This window comes from Leptonychotes weddellii, chromosome 5 (assembly GCF_054177405.1).
Source record: "Leptonychotes weddellii isolate Sample4059 chromosome 5, ASM5417740v2, whole genome shotgun sequence".
Taxonomy (NCBI): domain Eukaryota; kingdom Metazoa; phylum Chordata; class Mammalia; order Carnivora; family Phocidae; genus Leptonychotes; species Leptonychotes weddellii.
Window position 1 is genome coordinate 135099702 of NC_138373.1, and position 19455 is coordinate 135119156.

The following is a 19455-nucleotide window of genomic DNA, read 5'->3' on the forward strand; positions in this document are numbered from 1 at the left end:
GAAAAAAATCAACATCCTCTTGCAGGAATTTTTAATATAAGCCAAGCCAAGAGGAGGGCAATGGACTGGAACTAGGCAATCTCTCGGGATTCCTTTCTAAAGTCCCATGAGTCCAGTAAGTATTTATATGTATAAAGAACTAATTTCACCCTTAAATCTCATTCAAGGGAGAGAAAGACTGAGTAAAGTAGCGTCAAGATGTAAAACAGCTTAAGAATACGCTATATACAAAGAAATAATAGACACTCCTGGTCCATCACAGCACTATTCACAATAGCCAAGAAGTGGAAGAAACCTAATGTCCATCAAAGGATGAACAGATAAGATAAAGAAAATGTGGTACATACATACAATGGAATACTGTTTCAACCTTTAGAAAGAAGAAAATTCTGCAATTTGCTATAATATAGATGAACCTTGGACATTATGCTAAGGGAAATAAGCCAGTCACAGAAAGACAAATTGTATGATTCCACTGACATGAGGTAATTGAAAGTAGTCAAATTCATAGAATCAGAGTAGAACAGTGGTTTCCAAGAGAGGGGGAAATGGGGAGTTACCAAGCAATGGCATAAAATTTCAGTTAAGTGAGATGAGGAGGCTTTAGAGGTCTGCTGTACTATACACTTAAAAAGCTGTTAAGCGTCCTTACCACAATAAAATTTAAAAAAGAATACGCTATATATTTAAACTGAAATTCTATAAAGCTCATAAAAGAACATATCTAATATATAATCTAGTAAGTCCTTAAGGATATTCACATTAAACCCTTCAGAAGCAAGCACACATTAGAGTAAAATGAAAAAACACTTCAGGAACTTTGGTTCCCAGGAAAAACACAGTAAAAAACGATGGCTTACTGAGCCATCAGAAAAGTATCCTTAAATGCTCACCTGAGAAACAAACAGGGTTTTAGAGGGGAAGGGAGTGGGGGGATGGGATAGCCCAGTGATGGGTATTAAGGAGGGCACGTACTGCATGGAGCCCTGGGTGTTATACGAAAAAAATGGATCGTGGATCACCACAACAAAAACTAATGATGTGATGTATGGTGACTAACATAACATAATAAAATTTTAAAAATAAATAAATAAATAAATGCTCACCTGGGTACTAAACTTAGATACAATGAAAGAAGGAATTACTTCAATATTGTTTAATATTTCTTTGTAGTTGTTAATTTTCCACAATAATGAATGGAATGAAAAGGGAATGTCTTAAGCAAAATGGCTTTAGTAATTTCTCTTGATATTATGAACTTAATTACTATTCTAAGTTAAACATCAAAGCTTACCCCATCTACATCCAAGTAGAAAGTTGTAACATTCTGTAAATATATACAAAATGGTTACTATTTTGTACTCTTTTTTTAAATAGGCAAAATAATTTACAGTCACAGAATACATCTACTAGAAAGAAATGGTTTTTTAATATCATCTTTAACAAATTAAAAAAAAAAACAAAAGCAACAATTCAATAAGGATCCTTCCATTGTTCTTTATACAGATTTAAATGCTGTTGTGTAATTTATCAGTTACATTTATAATCAATAACCATCCACTCACTGAGTTTAGAAATTACAGTATTTACTGAGCTAAACTCTCTCACAAAATAAGGCACAACTACATGATCACAAGTAGTAAACACAATACAAATAATGAATCCAAAACCTAAATGAGAAAATATTCATGCAAAAGTTTCTATAGAAACTATGAATATATGATCCAGTTCAAAGAAGTACAGAATGTCATATACATAACTGCATCATGTTACAATAAATTCATTACTTCTACACAGAACTTACCTATTTCCAATTCTTTTTTATACAATTTTACATAAATTTAGTAAGTTTATGCACAATATTCACATCTGCAACAATAACAAATTGATCATTAAAATTCAGGCAAAGGGCGATTAAGACACGATGTGTGGCACATTATAATTACAGAATACCATTCATCAAGTTCATGTCTAGGAATACTAAATTGATGGCACATTTAAATCTTATGGATCAAATCATCCATGGTTTTATAGCCAAAGTGCATTAAAAAAAAATTGCTATAGTCAAACAGGTCTTGAATATCAAAATATATGATCATAATCTGCTCTCCACTTAAAAGCTAAACATTTTTATGCAAATGCAAAGTTAAAAAAAAAAGTGGCTTCCAAGTTCTCAAAACTATAAAATAATCTTAAAGCCTTTCTAAGACAGATGGGAAACTAACAAATTTGGCAGTTACTATTTAACATTACTGTGAGGAAACTATTAAACTAGCTAATTCCACATTAAGAGGTAGTTGAACAAAATGTTATTTGTACACTGCATTGAGGTCTTTGTGTTTGTTTCCCTCTTTTTTCTTCAAAATGAGCTAATCCTTTACCAGCAGCTTTGTCTTCTTCCTAGTAAAGAAAATCTGTAGGTATAGTTTACTGTACACTAACCCAGCAAGATTTGAATTCACATTTCTGTGCTGGGGTTTGGAATTTACTAACACGTGATGCCAACAGACTTTGCAGTAGAGCCAAGAGCTCAGACATGCCAGTTACAATTCACTGACAAATAATACCAGCAAACACCTAAAATGTAGAGACAGTAAGAACTCAGAAGATGGCTTTTTAATTAAAAGAAAAAGAAAATCCTTTCTGTTTCCAAAACACCTTAAATTAGTGAGAGTTAATAAGCAAAAAAAAAAAAAAAGTTTCATGTCTAATATGATTAGTATAGTAGCCTATGGTAAATTGTTCAGGATCTATGAAATGAGATCAGCTAGATGAAAACTAGAAAATGACTCAAACACATATGATTTTATTTGTTGTCCTCCCCACAATTTGGGGGGAATCTGTGGGTAGGGGGACAAGACAGGAAAAGGCCTTCAGGGAACCCAATTAGGAAATGAAGTGAACAAATATTCGAATCTAGAATCCTCATGAAGTTTTATGATCTTTAAAAAAGAAAAAAAAAAATATGGTGCTATGAATATCTATTTTTCCAACGTAGAAAGTTTCTAAGTTTCACACTAAGTTTCTTATGTGTTAAAGTATAGAATTAAATGTATTTGAAGAGTATATGAAAACGCTTAAATAATTTTAGCTCAATTTATATTATCCAACTATTATTTTTAATAAAGAATCACTGTAGTTCTTCTTTATACAAGCTCAAGGATATATGTTTATCTAAATCGAGGGACTCAATCAGGGTCCTTAATAGCTACTGACAACAGGATTTTTCTTAAATGGGTTTTTTTAAATAATTAAATGAATATACGACAATCTCTTTTAGTTCATAGATGTTACAGGTAAAGCATAAACATAACTTTATTTCAGCATGATATCTGAAAGCAAGTGTGTATGATAAACCATTGCAAATGAAATATTAAGTCCCATCCTTCCCTGCTACTATTACCAAATGATTACACTGCACAAATGGATAACCTTATATTTTTTTCTCTAGAAAGAATAAACCAATATTAATGACCTCTCTACAGATGTTTTCCAATTTGCCAAATTAATAAGACCATGATAAATTAAAGTTCAATTCCATTGTTCAGCAAACAAATAAGCTAACTTTTAATTATCCTTAATTAGCCATTCCATTTTCAGTTCTGATAATAACTTTGGGATTCCCAAATACATTTGTTTTTGGCGGTATTCTCCTCTCCAGCTGTTACTTCAAAGTAATTTCGTATCAGTATTTTTGCGAAGTAAAAAGATTTACCAGCTGATATGGAACCCCAAATTCACAACTATTTTAAATTTAAGTCAAGTTCACAACTTTCAAAAATGTTTCCCTATTAGGTAAGAAGAAAATATAAAGTAGACTATTTAATGTCTCCTTACTGTTTGTATTTATTTTCACAGATAAGACTAGAGCGATATCAGTTACTGGCTTTAAGATGCAAAATAATAAAACAATAGTGAAGCTGAGCTATGCTTGGACAGGTTAAGTCAAAAAAAGGGAAAAAACAGATCCATTAAAAAAGCAAACTCAGATTCCCAAAGATGCAGGAGAGACAATATGAGGGTATAATATAAAGGCTAATCTCAGAAAACTTCCCACTTGCAAGAAATTGAGACTAGAACCATTATACAATTTCTATTATTCATCCTCCATCTGGGGGTGAGGGTGAGAAGTTTTATAGAATTCTTAATTGAGAATATGTGAGAGTTTAAAAATGAGATAGAAAAAGACAAAGAAAAAGAAAAATTAACCCTAATCTTTAAAATACAACCCCAGGATAACCATAAAGTGAGCAAACTGATTTTACAGAGGTTTTCATAAAATCTACCCAAGAGAATTTAATCAATATTGTTAAAACAAAAACCATGTTCAAATTCATGATTAATACACATTTCAACATAAACTGTATTTAGAACACTTGAGCAGTAAATTTGTAACATAACAATGCAATTGAGCTATGGACCTATATATAAGGAAAAAAAGTTTTATAGTTCTGTGCATGACTTCACGAAGCGCATTTAATATAATTAATGTGCTACTGTGCAACATATATCACCCATGTACATTTTTGTATACTAAATTTGGGAGAAAGAAGTAAGCTATGGAAGTGTATTCATGTCATTTGTGAACAATGAAATAATATTTAAAAAAATACATTGCTATTTTCTGTCCAAAGTTTATTTACATTTCATTGGCTAATTCTAAACTTGGCATGAAAGCTGTTCCAGGGGTTAAATGGAAAAAAGTAATGAAAGATGAGCCCAAGTCTCACAAAAATAGAAGAGTTTTACTTGATATTGATAACATTCCAAAATATATGAATTCTAAGTTGGTCTAATATTGCAACCACTGTCCAAATCAAATAGTAGTCCAAGACCTCTATTAAGTGCATTTATTAAAAATCTAATGTTAGTGTAATACTACTCCAACGTTGTGGTAACCCATTATCCTTGCAAGTCATTGAAACATGCATCACAGACACGAACAGGCTTCTTGGAAGAAGGAGTTAAGGCATTTTTGGCTGAACACTCAGCACAGAAGATATTTCCACACTGTCTGCAGTGATGCTGTAAATGAGAAAAATTAAACAATTTCAAGCATAAAAACAATAACAAAAGCATTATGAGACTAGAAGAATACTGCAGACTGCACTGTGAAGGTATACTAACTTTCAAGTGATCAGTGTATTATTTAATAATATAATATTTCAATACATCAATTTAATCCCTTAGTTAATCCCTATTTACTAAATACTATGCTAAACATTTTATATGGAATTTATCATGGAATTCTCAAAAGAACCTTAAGAGGCATCTAAAAAGTGATAATAAAACACCTCATTCTACCAGGTGAAAACCATTCCTATTTGCCAAGTGTTTCAGGCATAATTTCGTCAATAGGAATATAAACCTGAAAGATCACATGGTATTATTTAGAATAAATTTTTTTTTAATCTCTACTTTTTTTTAAAAGAACCCAATGATGACTAAAACATGAGTTTAATACTGGCCCACTGGTTCAGAAAATGATTATTCCAGAGAGCGACTCAACAGGAAGGCAACGACTAAATTTAAAACTAAAACTCAAACACATACGCTGACCAGAAACTAGACTGCATAAAATTTAATGATTCTATACAGCTGTAAAGTTTCAATAAATAGAAAATGTTTTTAATCTGTCAAATGCAAGATTCTGTTCATGGTTAAAACATTCATTGATAATGAGAAATAAAATCCAGAACCACGGCAATATGAACAAAATCATTTACCCGTCTCACTGTTACTGAAAAGCCTTTCCCACAGGCCATACAGTTTTGTACTTCATTGTCTTCAGCCCATTTCCTATTTAACGCTTGCGTGTGTTTGATCTGTTTAAAAAAAAAAACAAGTGCCCATGCATTATAATATTCAACATTTTGAAGAACGATGCGTAATTTCTAATTTGGTGCCCAAGTTTTATAAAATTTTGACTTATAAGCACCATGGGCTAAAACTTTAAAAATTAGAAATACTTTGGTCATTTTCCACTGTCAAAAGTTGCTACATTCTTAAGTCTGAATGACAAAAATAAATAAATCAAATTTTAGTCCTCAAAGACATTGGTCATTTCTAATCTTTAGTGATTTCCTATCCATTCCAACCTTAATGATGAATCCTTTCTGGGCACCAAGCCGATCACTTCTTTTACAAATAGTGACTCAACTATTCCTTGGTGCTTCTGAATTTTCCCAGTACTGACAATTCATGAATGACAGGGCTTTCTAACTAATCCCAGGGGTCTCTCAGACAAATTCTGTATCGCTTTTACATAACTACCCATAACACCTACAATACCGCTACACAGAAAGTCACCATTCAAAAGTATTTATTAAATATTGGAGATATTTTTAAAGATTGAAAATATGCTTTTCACTAAAAGTTAATTCTGGACTGAAAAGCAGCCTCACGTTACCAGATGACCTACTTGAAGGGACTGATTTTCTCTGCCCAGCTCCTGCACTGCTGCAGTGGTATTATCCAGCTTTCTCTGCAATTCTAGGACTTTGGTTTGAAGCTTTTCTATTTCACCTTCTCCTTTAAGACATCTAGAATAGATTGCAAAGACATTATTTTTTTTTTAATGATAAAGATCCTTCTAGAACATAGATAATAAACTACTTCAGTAACTTCAAATATAATACATGAATTTCAACTATCTGATTATTTTAAGAGTTAGTTTTTAAATGGTTACATAAATACCTATAGGACCCACACATTTTTCTCAAGACTTCTATTTTAAAAAAAACATCTTTTCGTCACTTAGAATAGAAATAAACTGATTTGACTAGACATCAATCACCTTTCTAGTAGTGCTCTCCTTTCATCCTGATGATTCTGAACTGTGGCTTCTAATACTGCAATTTCACCCCGTAAGTCATCCGTCTGTTTCTCGAGCTCACTGACTCTCCGCTGACTGGACTGCCACTCCTTCTTCACAGTGCCTAAGTTTTCATTTAATGCTGTAATCTGCATGGTAAGTTTAGCTTCATTTTCTTCATGCTTCTTCATTCCTATTTCTTTTTCTTTTATTTCAGAATGCTGAGAAAAGGAAGAACAGTGAGGAAAAAACCTATTACAAAAGTAATGCAAAATAAATTTAATTAGCTATTGAATTTAAAGTATTGGCAACATAAATAATATTACTTCTTCGGGAAAGAAGGCAGGAGAATGTATTTCATTTTACACTAATAAAATTGATTCCAAAAACATCTGTGTAATCTGAACTGGCTCAAAGGCTACTATGCTGAAATGATGGTCACCAAGCTTCTTATAACACCAATTAACATAAAGCAATGTGAGATTTTCCTTTTCTCACTAGAGCAGGGGAACAACACATAGTTAGGGATAGCAAGGTGTCCTGGACACAAAGCTGGCATTTTCCGTCTCAAAATCCACATGAATCTTTTTCTCTATCAACCTGCCAAAAACTGAACAAAACAAAAACAAAAAACAAACAAAAAAAATACAAACCCTTCAAATCACTGTGTGAACGTGAAATTGCAAATCTTCAACTAAAACATACAGCACTCAAGTTATGTGGGACTATTTGGATTTAATTCAACAGAGGAAAGCCAGATGCTTCCCATTTTGGCATGTACAATTTAGGGAAGGAAAAGTAGACTTTGGTCATCAAAATTCCAAACTGAAGTTTCCGTTCTCCCTTATCAACGTTCACTTTGACTAAAACAAATGAGTTTAACATCATTAGCATTCACGCCATTTACCTCAACCTACATAGTTGTGGATTTGTTTTTCTGGCACTAAAAGTGTTGGGTTTTTTTTGAATTATGTTTTATTGAATTTTCACTTATATAAACCAAAATATAATTCAAGACTAAAATATTTCCAAGTACATATCAGCTATTTAAACAAATCAGATCTCTTTCCTCAATCAAAAATTAAAATGCTAGGTAAGAGCATTTAAATCCTAACTTCTAAGTAGAAAAATCCTTTCTTATTGGATTGACATACACAATCAATCACAAAACACATTCCCCACCATTAACTTACTGACCAGTTTAGCTTCCTTCTCAGTAAATTCTTTCTTCAGCTCATCTTCTTCCTTTTTCACCTGCTCTTTTAGCATTTGCTGGTTTCTCTTCTCCTGTTCAAGGGTTGCCTTCAAGGAATCTACTTTCCCTTGAAGCTCTAATTTCTGCTGAATCAAAAGCTGTTTCGCATCCTTGAGATTTGTTACCTCCTATTGAAAAAGGCCAAAAATAAATCATCCTTTATGGTAAATATTTCCAAATGTAGCTGAAATGTAGACAAGTTATCATAACAATATATACAATATGAGTTTTAACCTCTTCTCTTAGGAGATTCTTTTTTCTTTTCCTTAAAGTTCACTATTTTAAACAATTGGTTAAAAAGATGCAAGATTATTTACTTCCTGCTCAACAACCATTTAAATTCAAGTAATAACTTTACATGCGTGTTTTGATTCAATTATGTGAAAAACTTCCTACCCCCTATTTTCCCTTTCTTCACTTAGCAAGCATTCATTGGTCACCGCTTAGGCATCAAACACTGTGTTAGGTTTTAAGAATATATATAAAAATGAGTTATATACATTATCTGCTTTAAGGAAGTCATGGTGTAGAAGAATATAATGATATAAAAAGATAATTATAAAGCAAAATGGTAAGTATATTGGTAGACATAAAAGGTAGTGAGAGCACTCAAGAGAGAATTTAACCTTTCTCTAAGAAAATTAGTAACTTTTTACAAAGCAAATTATAGACAATTAGTTTTTTCAACTGGCACCCTACTTATGCTTATGACAGGAAAAATGTTCAAAACAGATTATTAAAGATTTTAGGGAAGAAAAACTATTGAAAAAACAGAATCCCCTAAAAATCCTAATTTTAAACTCTCATATATTTTTAAGCTTACTATCTATAAGCATAATTTTCCAAATCAATAGCTCTTTTTTTATTTTTTTAAGAAGGCTCCATGCCCAGCACGGAACCCAATGTGGGGCCCGAACCCACGACCCTGAGATCAAGACCTAAGCTGAGACCAAGAGTGGGATGCTTAACCAACTGAGCCACCCAGGTGCCCCCCCCCCACATTTTTTTAAATTTAATTAGGCTCTACACTGGGTGTGGAGCCCAACGCAGGGCTTGAACTCACAACCCTGAGATCAAGACCTGAGCTGAAATCAAGAGTAGGACACTTAACCAACTAAGCCACCCAGGTGCCCCTAAATTAATAGCTCTCGTGATTATTTATCATCTCAACAAATCTAAATTTTTAGAGTTACTTTGCTTCATTCAGTAATTTGAAAACATAAGGAACATAGTTTCAACATATGTATACAGATACTACGCAATACAAGGGTGAGAGCAAGAGTATTTGTCAAAATGACAAAACAATGTGGCACATAGTAGGTTTTCAACAATATATGTATTTTTTAATTTAAATGACAATAATACAGTACAGAGGGAAGAACAATGATTATCTTTTTTTTTTTTTTTAAAGATTTTATTTATTTATTTGACAGAGAGAGACACAGCGAGAGAGGGAACACAAGCAGGGGGAGTGGGAGAGGGAGAATCAGGCTCCCCGCAGAGCAGAGAGCCCAATGCGGGACTCGACCCCAGGACCCTGGGAGCATGACCTGAGCTGAAGGCAGTCGCTTAACCAACTGAGCCACCCAGGCGCCCCAGAACAATGATTATCTTAACATACCTTTATGCTTTCTTGCTTGTGGAACTTGAGTTCTTCACTCAATTTAGCAATTTCTTTTTCCTGTCTACACTTAATTTCCTCTATCTCTGCCAATTTAGATTTTTCATTTACTAGTTCTTTCTCTTTCAGTGACTGTAGAAAAATAATCAAAAAGTAATTTTAAAATAAATACTTAACTGAAAATCAGTGTAATAAAACTGTCTCTGCCCCTTTCTACCTAAGTTAACTTGAGCAAACTACTTACCCTCACTTGCCTCTGTGTCCTTATTTATATAATGTAAACAACAGTAAGATCTTTATAAGCATTAAATAGTTACTGTTAATACCATAAAATGAATAGTGTCTGGCCAAAGTAAGAACACTATAAAATTTAGCCAAAACTACCATTCTTCTTCTCATTAATGCTGTTATCATTACTATTATTACCAGCAATATCTTTATTTAAGGCACCTAGCTAGTAGTATTACATATTATCTAATTTAATATTTATACTAAATAGCTCTTTTTAATCCTCATTTGATAAGTAAAGGAACAAAGGTTTAGAGAAGTTAAGTAATCTATTAGAGGTACAGTCAAAACTATAACAAGGTCTGACTGATCTCTAGCCCTTGCAGTTAAAGGCCTATATGCTATAGTTGTCTCAGAATTTTCTAAACTTGAGGCACAAATCATGACTATCATGTCAGCTTCAAACCCCTGCCCCAACAAAAGCATCCCCCAATTTTTTAAATTAAAGAGACTTTCAGGAATTGCACAATTAAGATATACCAATGAACTTCTGAACTTGTATACTTCAGAATAATATCCTATCAGCTGATGGAAATATGTGATTTCAACTATGAAGCCAAAAATAAAATGCTTCCTAGAATCTGAATTTCTCTTTCATATAGCATTTTAACTGACTTTTAAAGGTATTGGTCATATAATAGAAGGCTTTCCACTCTATAATTTAGCATCATTTATGTAAAATATACTCCCACTTCCCTTAGAAAAAGCTGGCTCTAAATTTTAAGAATTATAAGCATAAGAATTCTAGAAAGTGTTATATGAGGTAGTTATGGAGCTATAAAACCTGTTTTAAATAACCAGGGGTCTATGGTGTGAAAAAGATTTGTTTGTAAAACTAAAAAGAGCAGTAAGAAAATGAGTAGAAATGACAAGGGAGCTATTAAGAAGTACTTCATAGCATCAAAATTCCAATTACCACAAGTATTGTATCAGAAACTAGAAGCCCATCTAAGGAGAGCTGTTGAAGATAAAGGTGATGCCTATATCGGGTAAGAGGTCTGACTACATGATTTCTAAAGCCATTGTAACTCTCAGATTCTAGATTTAGTCAGAAAATGAAATACCTTCTCTTTTTGAATATCCTGTAGTGTTTTACACTGCTCCTTCAACTGCTGTTCTTTCTTTGCGGACTCCTGCTCCAACGTAGCCTTGGCAGTTTTCAATTCTTGAATCAATTTATTTTGGTTTCCAATTTGATTTCTGTTTGAAATCAAGTCCTCCTGTGCTAGAGAAAGCTTCTCTTCTACAGACTTATAAAAACAATTTCCCCAAATTATTATGTCTTTTTTTGTTTTTAGCAAATTTCAACAGAAACAACAGTTAGCATAAGCACAGTAGAAAGCAATATACTATAAAAAGATAGCTTGTTATGCCCTTCAGTAAGATCAGGTAAAAGAGAAAGAACACTAGACAAATCTCTTAACTCTCCTGCCTATGGAAAACATTTTAGTCTAAAATATTTAATAAAACTGAAGCAATTCCAAAACCTTTAGAAATAATCTGTAAGTATTACTGGCTAAGTGGTATTAAGGAATATCAAATAAGAAGGGATCGTATCAAACACACTCAGGAGATATATACATATACATATATATATATATAAAAACGCACATATATGTTTATATATGTGTGTATTTATATATGTATTTGTATATGTGTGTATTTATATTTATGTTTACATATATATATAAAATTAGGAGATATGGGGAGACATGAAAACAAACAATTTAAAAAGAGATGTAGTTAAATGCTATATTACATATACACATATGTCTTACAGGACCTATGATGCCCCTTAACATGCTGAAATCTTCAATAAACAGAAAGGGTTTTTGTCTTGGGGAGAAAAAAAAAAAGAAAACAACTGTATTTCACAGCTGCTAACCTGATCAAAGTGAACCAAAAGAAGAAAGTCTACCGGACACCTGGGGCTCTATTTCTGACAAGGCCATTAGCCCAGCCTCTTAACTTCCCATCTATGTGGTAGAAGTAGTGTTGCTAGTTAACGCTCCCATAGGTACTGACTGTTCTAAAGCCCAAATATTTTGCAAAGCCAAAGCCGGTGAAAAGGGCAACCTTTTTGACCTATTAGGTTTCATTCTGGGGTAGATATGGCAACAGGTGGGTAATGGAAAATGGCAGGAATCTTGCCACTTTCAGTGGCAACTGCAAAGAATCAGCAGGGAGGAAAAGGAACTCTAAGATGCTCTCCCACCATCTGGAAGAAGTTCATCTTTCTTATTCTGGAGATACAGCTCCTTTGGAAAGGAGGCAGAAGATATAATCTAGGAAAGATCCCTGCTGGCTAGGCTCGGCTATAGGAAGCATTCAAAGAAAAAAAAATAGATGAAAATTTTAAAATGAAGACCTCATTTAAGGAGTTTCTCAAGCTTCCTGAAAGAGAAAGTTTATTCCTTACAAATAAACCCAGTTCAGAAGTCTTTCTGATATGAATGAAATTTCGAATTCCCATTTAGTGTTCCAGTGAACACTAAAAACTCTAAGGCTTCTTTTCCAAAAATCCTAAAGTCACTAGTCCTTCACTGATCAAGCAGCTAAACCACTGATTGAGTGTACTCTTAAGGTAGACAGGGAGGTAAAAAATAGTCCTTGACTTAAAGAAGTTGGCTCTGAAGCCTGAAAAACAGAACCAGCATGTAAAATGGAAGCTGTACATGCTAGGAGAGCATTTGCTATGTGTCAAATGAACAGAGAAACAATGAGTGTGAGAACTCCGCCTGGAATGTGTTTACAGAAGGCTCCGTGGTACATGTGGGAACTGGCATAAGCATCACAAAGGGATTTCAAGTAAAAATAATTAAAATTTGACAAAGCCTAGCCCATACAGTTCATAGCAATTATCAGCTAATAGGGGTCCTGATCTAACGCTAATGAATACCAAGGCTTGCTAGAGCCTGAAGTTAACAGTACCCCCAATCTCTGCCCAAAAGAATTCCAAACTGCTCATGGTATAAATAACATCCAATAAAATTTTAAATTCCCAAAAACCCAGTGACTAAATGTTTAAAATCAAGCTCAAAATCTGCACCATTCTTTTCAGAGGATGGAGAGACACGTTGCTCTACCCTGTCTCTGAATATTCATCTCTGTCATTCAGTGATATCCTGCCATGCATTTTAAATATTCCTTCTATCTTTCTTGTTGCAGGCCATGTTATTTTCATCTGCTCAGCATCTCTTCCCTTAGGGAACTCCCCTCTCCTAATCAATGGTTTTCTGGGCCTATCTTTAAGCCACTTACTCACACTGGAACAGGCAAATCCCTGAGTAGATCAACTACCAACCCTGACTCTGAATACCACCATCACATTATAGTAGTGTAGCTAAAAAGGAATTTCTGGAGTGTTCTGTGATAGCTACTGTTGTCTGCTCAACAATTTTTCCCTTTCTTCTTTCAAAACAAAACTTAAAATTTTAGTTATTACTTTTTCTTAATGTCTAATTAAATAACATAAGGAATGGTATTGGCTAAAGGTTTATATTTAATTCTAAACTTATTATCTTAGAATTTTTGCTTCACTCAGGGTACAAAATTTAACTTAAATTCCACTTCTACCTGTCTTCATCAGTAAAGAATAGCACACAGCATAGCCAATTTGAAATATCCAGTCAACAAACGTAAGTATTTCATAAATATTCCAGCAGATGGGGCTAAAGGCATAGATCAGGCCAGCCTGTCTTCCATTCTACTGGTGTCTTGAAGTACACTGTCAGCCCACAGATGGCAGCCTTGACTTAGGTAGGTGTCATGTTACAAAGTTCTCAACCTCTCCCTTCTCACCTCTATGCAACAAGATCATGTAACATCCCTGAAGCAAAAGAAAAATAATGGCTGATAACCATCTCTTATTCTGGTCCATAAATATCATTTGAAGTTCTCTAGGAATTTTTTTTTAACTTCCTAAGTTGTTCCAATACTTTTGGAAGCATTAATAATAGAATTCAGCAATATTCTATTTTATATTTAAAAATCCTAGTGAAATGATGATAAAAGAGTAAAGGGCTATGAATCAGAAGAACTGAGATCTAATCATGAGTCTGTTATTGTGCAACTCTGGGCCTGTCACAAACCACACCAGGCCTCAGTCTCATCTGCAAAAAGAGGCTTTGGAATAGAAGATCTATCCATGCCTCTTAATAGTTGAAAAACTCCTCAGCAGCCTTATCCCTCTGCCTTTCTCTTTTTGTCCGAACATTTGAATTTTTCTTTCATGTATAAAGTTATTAGTATCCAGCAGTTTTCAACCATAATAAAAATAGCTGTTAGCTTAGTGAAAGAATGTGATCTAAGAGATCTAAGTCCTGTCACCATGTTATGCTCTTGGGTAAATAACACACCTGTATGGGCGGGGGGGAAAAAGTGTGATTTCTATAGGAGTTATGCAATCAATCATTAAGCTTCATCTCCTTGATCAGCTAAACATCCTTCTAATTCATCCACATTCTCCATCCTTACTGTTACTGCCCACACCATCATCATGTGTACCTGGACTCTGCCAAGTGACCCCTCAGTCTCCACACTCAGCCCTGTTGCTCCACAATCCATTTCTTATCCTCAGCCAGTCACTGGCCTAAGCTATCGATCTAAGCATATCTTTTCTGTGGTCCCTACTGCCTTTAGGATAAAGTCCAAACTCTTCCACAGACCTTCCATGACTTTCAATAATGTTACAAAGAAAAAAATACCAATAATTTAAAGCTACTTAGAGAGTACAGCAAATAAGACACTTTCTAAACATCAGGTGGTATTTTTTTCTCATAACAACTCGGTGCTAGGAAAATTCTTTGACCAAAGTTTCCTATTTCTCTGTCAAATCATTAGTCACCATTGGTTCCTTCAGTTACCTTGTGGCCTGTCTGTATTCAGCCCTCCTGTTTCACCCAGTCTCTCTCATTCATCTCTTCTGCTCCAACCTCTTCAATTTAAAGCCCAGTCTAATCAATTCACACCTTGATAAATGGAATTTATGGAGAAAGGGAGATAGCCTCTTAACTAATCTCCCTACCTCTAGTTTACCCGGATCCAATCCAAGCTGTCTATAAACCTCTTCCAGGTTAAGTTGTCCAAAGCACTATTTTCTTCATTTTATTTCTCTGCTTAGACTCTTCATTCCACCCCACCCCCCATATACAGTCCAACCATCCTTGCTAGGCATCTAAAACACTTCACAATTTGATCCCAATCTTTTTTAACTTAATCTCCAAACACAAAACAGCATGCTAGCCAACTGGTAACTGCCTCCTGGCTCTGCTCATTCCCACTGCAGCACCTTTTCTCAAATGTGCCTGAGTTAAATGACCTTCCTCAGGACTCTCTATATATTCAAATTCTATATATCCTTGAGAACCTGTCAAGTCCTACCTCCTTCTAAAGCCTTCCCTATAACAGCCTATGATAAAATATAGACATACTATATTTATACATATTATATATAAATAACCTGTGATTTTCAACAAAATTTTTCAATAATGTACTTTAAACAACAACAAAAAGCATAATATTTCACCATGACAAAAAGAGAGAGAAAGAGAGGGAACTAGCTGAATCTTCTGGGAGAGAACACAAATGTTCCATTTACCTTAGAGAACTCATACCTTAATGCTACATAAAAATTATACTTTTTCCATATCCTTTATTTTAATAAACATGATACTTTAATCAAATAGTACTGTCAAGAAAAAGGTTTCCATATATGTTTAGATAATTAAGGTTAAGTTTACTTTGAGTTATAATCTCCTAATTCTATTCATTAAACATTCTGGTAGTCTTGGGAAGTTGACCAATATATAAAGTCAGTATTGCCTGACAAGCAACAGTAAAATTGCTTGCATTTTCACAAGTGGTTTACATTTTAAAAATCCTTAGATTTTTCTAACAGCAGTCTTTTTTATTTATTTCATATTTTTTATTTAATTTCAATTAATTAACATACAATATACTCCTGGTTTCAGAGGTACAGGTCTTATATAATACACAGTGCTCATTATATCACATGCCCTCCTTAATGTCCATCACCCAGTTACCCCATCCCTCTACCCTCCTCCCCTCCAGCAACCCTCAGTTTGTTTCCTATGATTAAGAGTCTCTTATGGTTTGTCTCCCCCACTGATTTCATCTTGTTTTATTTTTTCTTCTCTTTCCCTATGATCCTCTGTTTGTTTCTAAATTCCATATATCAGTGAGATCATATGGTAATTGTCTTTCTCTGACTTATTTTGCTTAACATAATACCCTCTAGATCCATCCATGTCATTGCAAATGGCAAGATTTCATTTTTTTGATGGCTGAATAGTATTCCATTGTGTGTGTGTGTGTGTGTGTGTGTGTGTGTGTATATACATATACCACATCTTCTTTATCCATTCATCTGTTGATGGACATCTGGGCTCTTTCCATAGTTTGGCTACTGGAACATTACAGCTATAAACATTGGGGTGCAGGTGCCCCTTTGGATCACTACATCTGTATCTTTTGGGTAAATACCCAGTAGTGCAATAGCTGAGTCATGGGGTAGCACTATTTTCAACTTTTTGAGGAACCTCCATACTGTTTTCCAGAGTGGCTGCACCCCTTGCATTCCCACCAGCAGTGTAAGAGGGTTCCCCCTTCTCCGCATCCCCGCCAACCATCAAACAGCAGTCCTTTTTAAAAATTACCTTTTTACATAAAGATAGCAAAGTCTTTAGATAAGCTTATAATATAGCAGTTAACATATTTCCAGATTATTTTACTGTTGCAGATGTTATTTTTAAATGCCTATATTTACTATATATTTTGTAATAATATAAAACAATTTAATTTTTAAAAAGCATGTTACTCCAAAGATAATAATTTAATAGAAAACAAGCATGATATTTGCCCATCTGGACTCAAATCAGTCATTTAATGAATGTCTATAAGCAGCGTACTGAGTTTTTGTGATATATTTTACTATACCTTAAGATCTTGCCTGGTGGCAAGAAGCTCAGATTCCTTCCCATAGAAATCAGACTGAAGCTGTTTTAGATTTTCCTGACTTTTTTCACAGGTATTCTGTAGCACTGACACTTTCTCTTTCTCTGCTGCAAGTTCCTGGGCTGCTTGTATTGACTGCTGCTGTAGTTTACTCTCCAGCTCTGTCTGGAACATCCAATAGTCATTTACAACAATGTGCATATAGAAAACCACTTACGAATATAAAATGAAATCCACACAACTACGAAGAGTCCTGAGGACAAATTCAATAGCATTTATGCCCTAAAATTCTTCTTTAATAAAGAGTAACTTACTTACCTTATAGTTACAAACTTAAAGATTTACAAGATACAAAATCCAGCAAATCCCAATTTAAAAACCAAAAAATAAAAAAGCATTAAATAAAGAAAAAAAGCATTTCACTGGGAAGTATCAATGTCTCAGGAGACTAACAACCACATTCTGATGGAAGATGCATGTGCTAGATGCTTTAGAAGATGATATAATTTAAGGTTGAACTAACAGAAATTTCTACATGAAAGAAATAAAAAAGTCATTACTGTGTTGAAGTATATCATTTCTACTCCTTGAACTTCCAGAATAACTTGGGAAATTCTACAGGTCATCTTTATTAACAACAACGCAGAAAAAGGAAATCTTGCAAAGGTCTGACTCCTCTAAACTCTAAACTTGTCTTTAGTCTTTAAGAAGATTCAGGAGATATGTACAAATTATGACATAATTAAAATATATGTGTGCACAGTATGAAAATAAGCACTTGGCTTTTAAAATAAATACACAACTTCAATGCAACTTCTGTTGAAATGAGCAATGACCCCTGCTCCAAAATCCAATATTCATGTCCTTATCCACATCTTACTTAACCTCCCAGCAGTACTTGAAATAGCTGATGATGTTCCCTCCTAGAAACATTTTTCAACCTGGTTTCCAGAGCACCTTGTATTTTAGGTTCTCCACCTATCTCATTGGTCATTCCTTCTTAATCTTTTACTAGCTCCTCTTCTTCTGTTTGATCTCTCAATACTATAGGATCCAGGGTTCTGTCCCTGTCCTTCTTTTATTCTATACACAGTCTCTTTCTAGAAGATCTCAACTACACTCACGGCTTTAAATATCATTTATTTACAACTAACTCCTGAATTATGTCTCTAGCCCCAACCTCTCTGCCTGAACTCTGGGCTCGTTATGACCAAGTACTTCCCTGACATCTCCACTTTCAATGACTGGTGGATATCTCTCTCAAGCAGAACTCTTGATTCCTGACACTGCTCATCAAAAAGCTGCTACTTTCCCCCAATAAACAGGATCGTCTATCCATTTGCACAAGCCACAAATGGAGAGTTATTCTTGATTCCTCTTTCCATCATCTCTCATCATCTAATCTATCAGCAAGTCCCGATGACTCAACTTCCAAAATATATTCCCAAATCATCCACTCCTAACACTTTAGTTCATGCTATCATCATGTACTGCTTGGACTACTGCCAACAGTTTTTCAGTGCCTTCTCTGCTTGCTCTTTTATCTCGCTGTAGTCAGACTGCACCATTCTCTGTTCAAAATTCCCCAACTGATTCTAATTATCCTTAGAACAAAGTATATCATTCTCTACTGCCTTATAATCTATAAATTTGCATGTATATGCTTTGGCCCCTGTCTACTTTTCTGAGCTCATTTCCTATTCTTCTTCTTCTCTCCCACTATATTTAATCTATGTTGGTCTTCTGTTTTTAGAAAATACCAAGCTTGCTCTAGTTTAAGGTCTTTGTACTAGTTGTCTCCCTGGACCTTTGTTCAGACAGCTCTTGTCTTTCATGTATCAGCTCAAATCTCTTCAGAGAGGCTTCTTTGATCACCCAGCCTTTAGTAGGACTCTGTCTCATCACTGTATTTCACATCACCTGTTTAGTTTCTTCCCCAAGAAAGTGTAAGCTCCATGAGAACAGGTTCCTTGTCTGTTCATGGCTGTATCTCCAATACCCAGAATTGTGCCATGGCATAAAATAGGTGTCTAGTAATATTTCTTAAATGAATGGATGACAGGGCGCCTGGGTGGCTCAGTTGGTTAAGCAACTGCCTTCGGCTCAGGTCATGATCCTGGAGTCCCGGGATCGAGTCCCGCATTGGGCTCCCTGCTCGGCGGGGAGTCTGCTTCTCCCTCTGACCCTCCCCCCTCTCATGCTCCCTCTCTCTCATTCTCTCTCTCAAATAAATAAATAAAATCTTTAAAAAAAAAAAATGAATGGATGACAAATAGATTGGAGGTGGAAAAGCCTGGGATGACTATTAATAAGCTACTGTAATAGCCTGGATAGGAAAACAAAATAACCTGGACTAAGACTATGGCCGTGGAAAATGAGAAAAGGGGATGATTCAAGAGAGCTAGGAGGCAGACTGACAGGAGGTGATGCTAATGCCTACGGAGGAAAGGGGGTTTGACCTCCCTATATGTTATCTCATAACATCCCATGTCACTTCCTTTT

At 34.6% G+C, this 19455-nt stretch overlaps 1 protein-coding gene across 1 annotated transcript in view; it reads right to left on the reverse strand.

Annotated features, from left to right (window-relative positions):
• Positions 1 to 1407: 1407 nt before the first annotated feature.
• The window catches only part of EEA1 (early endosome antigen 1), a 114707-nt gene continuing 96659 nt past the window's right edge, over positions 1408 to 19455 (reverse strand). The window contains exons 21-28 of the mRNA XM_081818981.1: positions 16936 to 17118; positions 11043 to 11228; positions 9691 to 9822; positions 8012 to 8197; positions 6797 to 7035; positions 6422 to 6542; positions 5727 to 5825; positions 1408 to 5025 (exon numbers count right to left, since the gene is read on the reverse strand). Coding sequence (XP_081675107.1) covers positions 4903 to 5025; positions 5727 to 5825; positions 6422 to 6542; positions 6797 to 7035; positions 8012 to 8197; positions 9691 to 9822; positions 11043 to 11228; positions 16936 to 17118 — 1269 coding nt within the window. The 3' untranslated portion in view covers positions 1408 to 4902. The remainder of the gene's footprint in view (positions 5026 to 5726; positions 5826 to 6421; positions 6543 to 6796; positions 7036 to 8011; positions 8198 to 9690; positions 9823 to 11042; positions 11229 to 16935; positions 17119 to 19455) is intronic.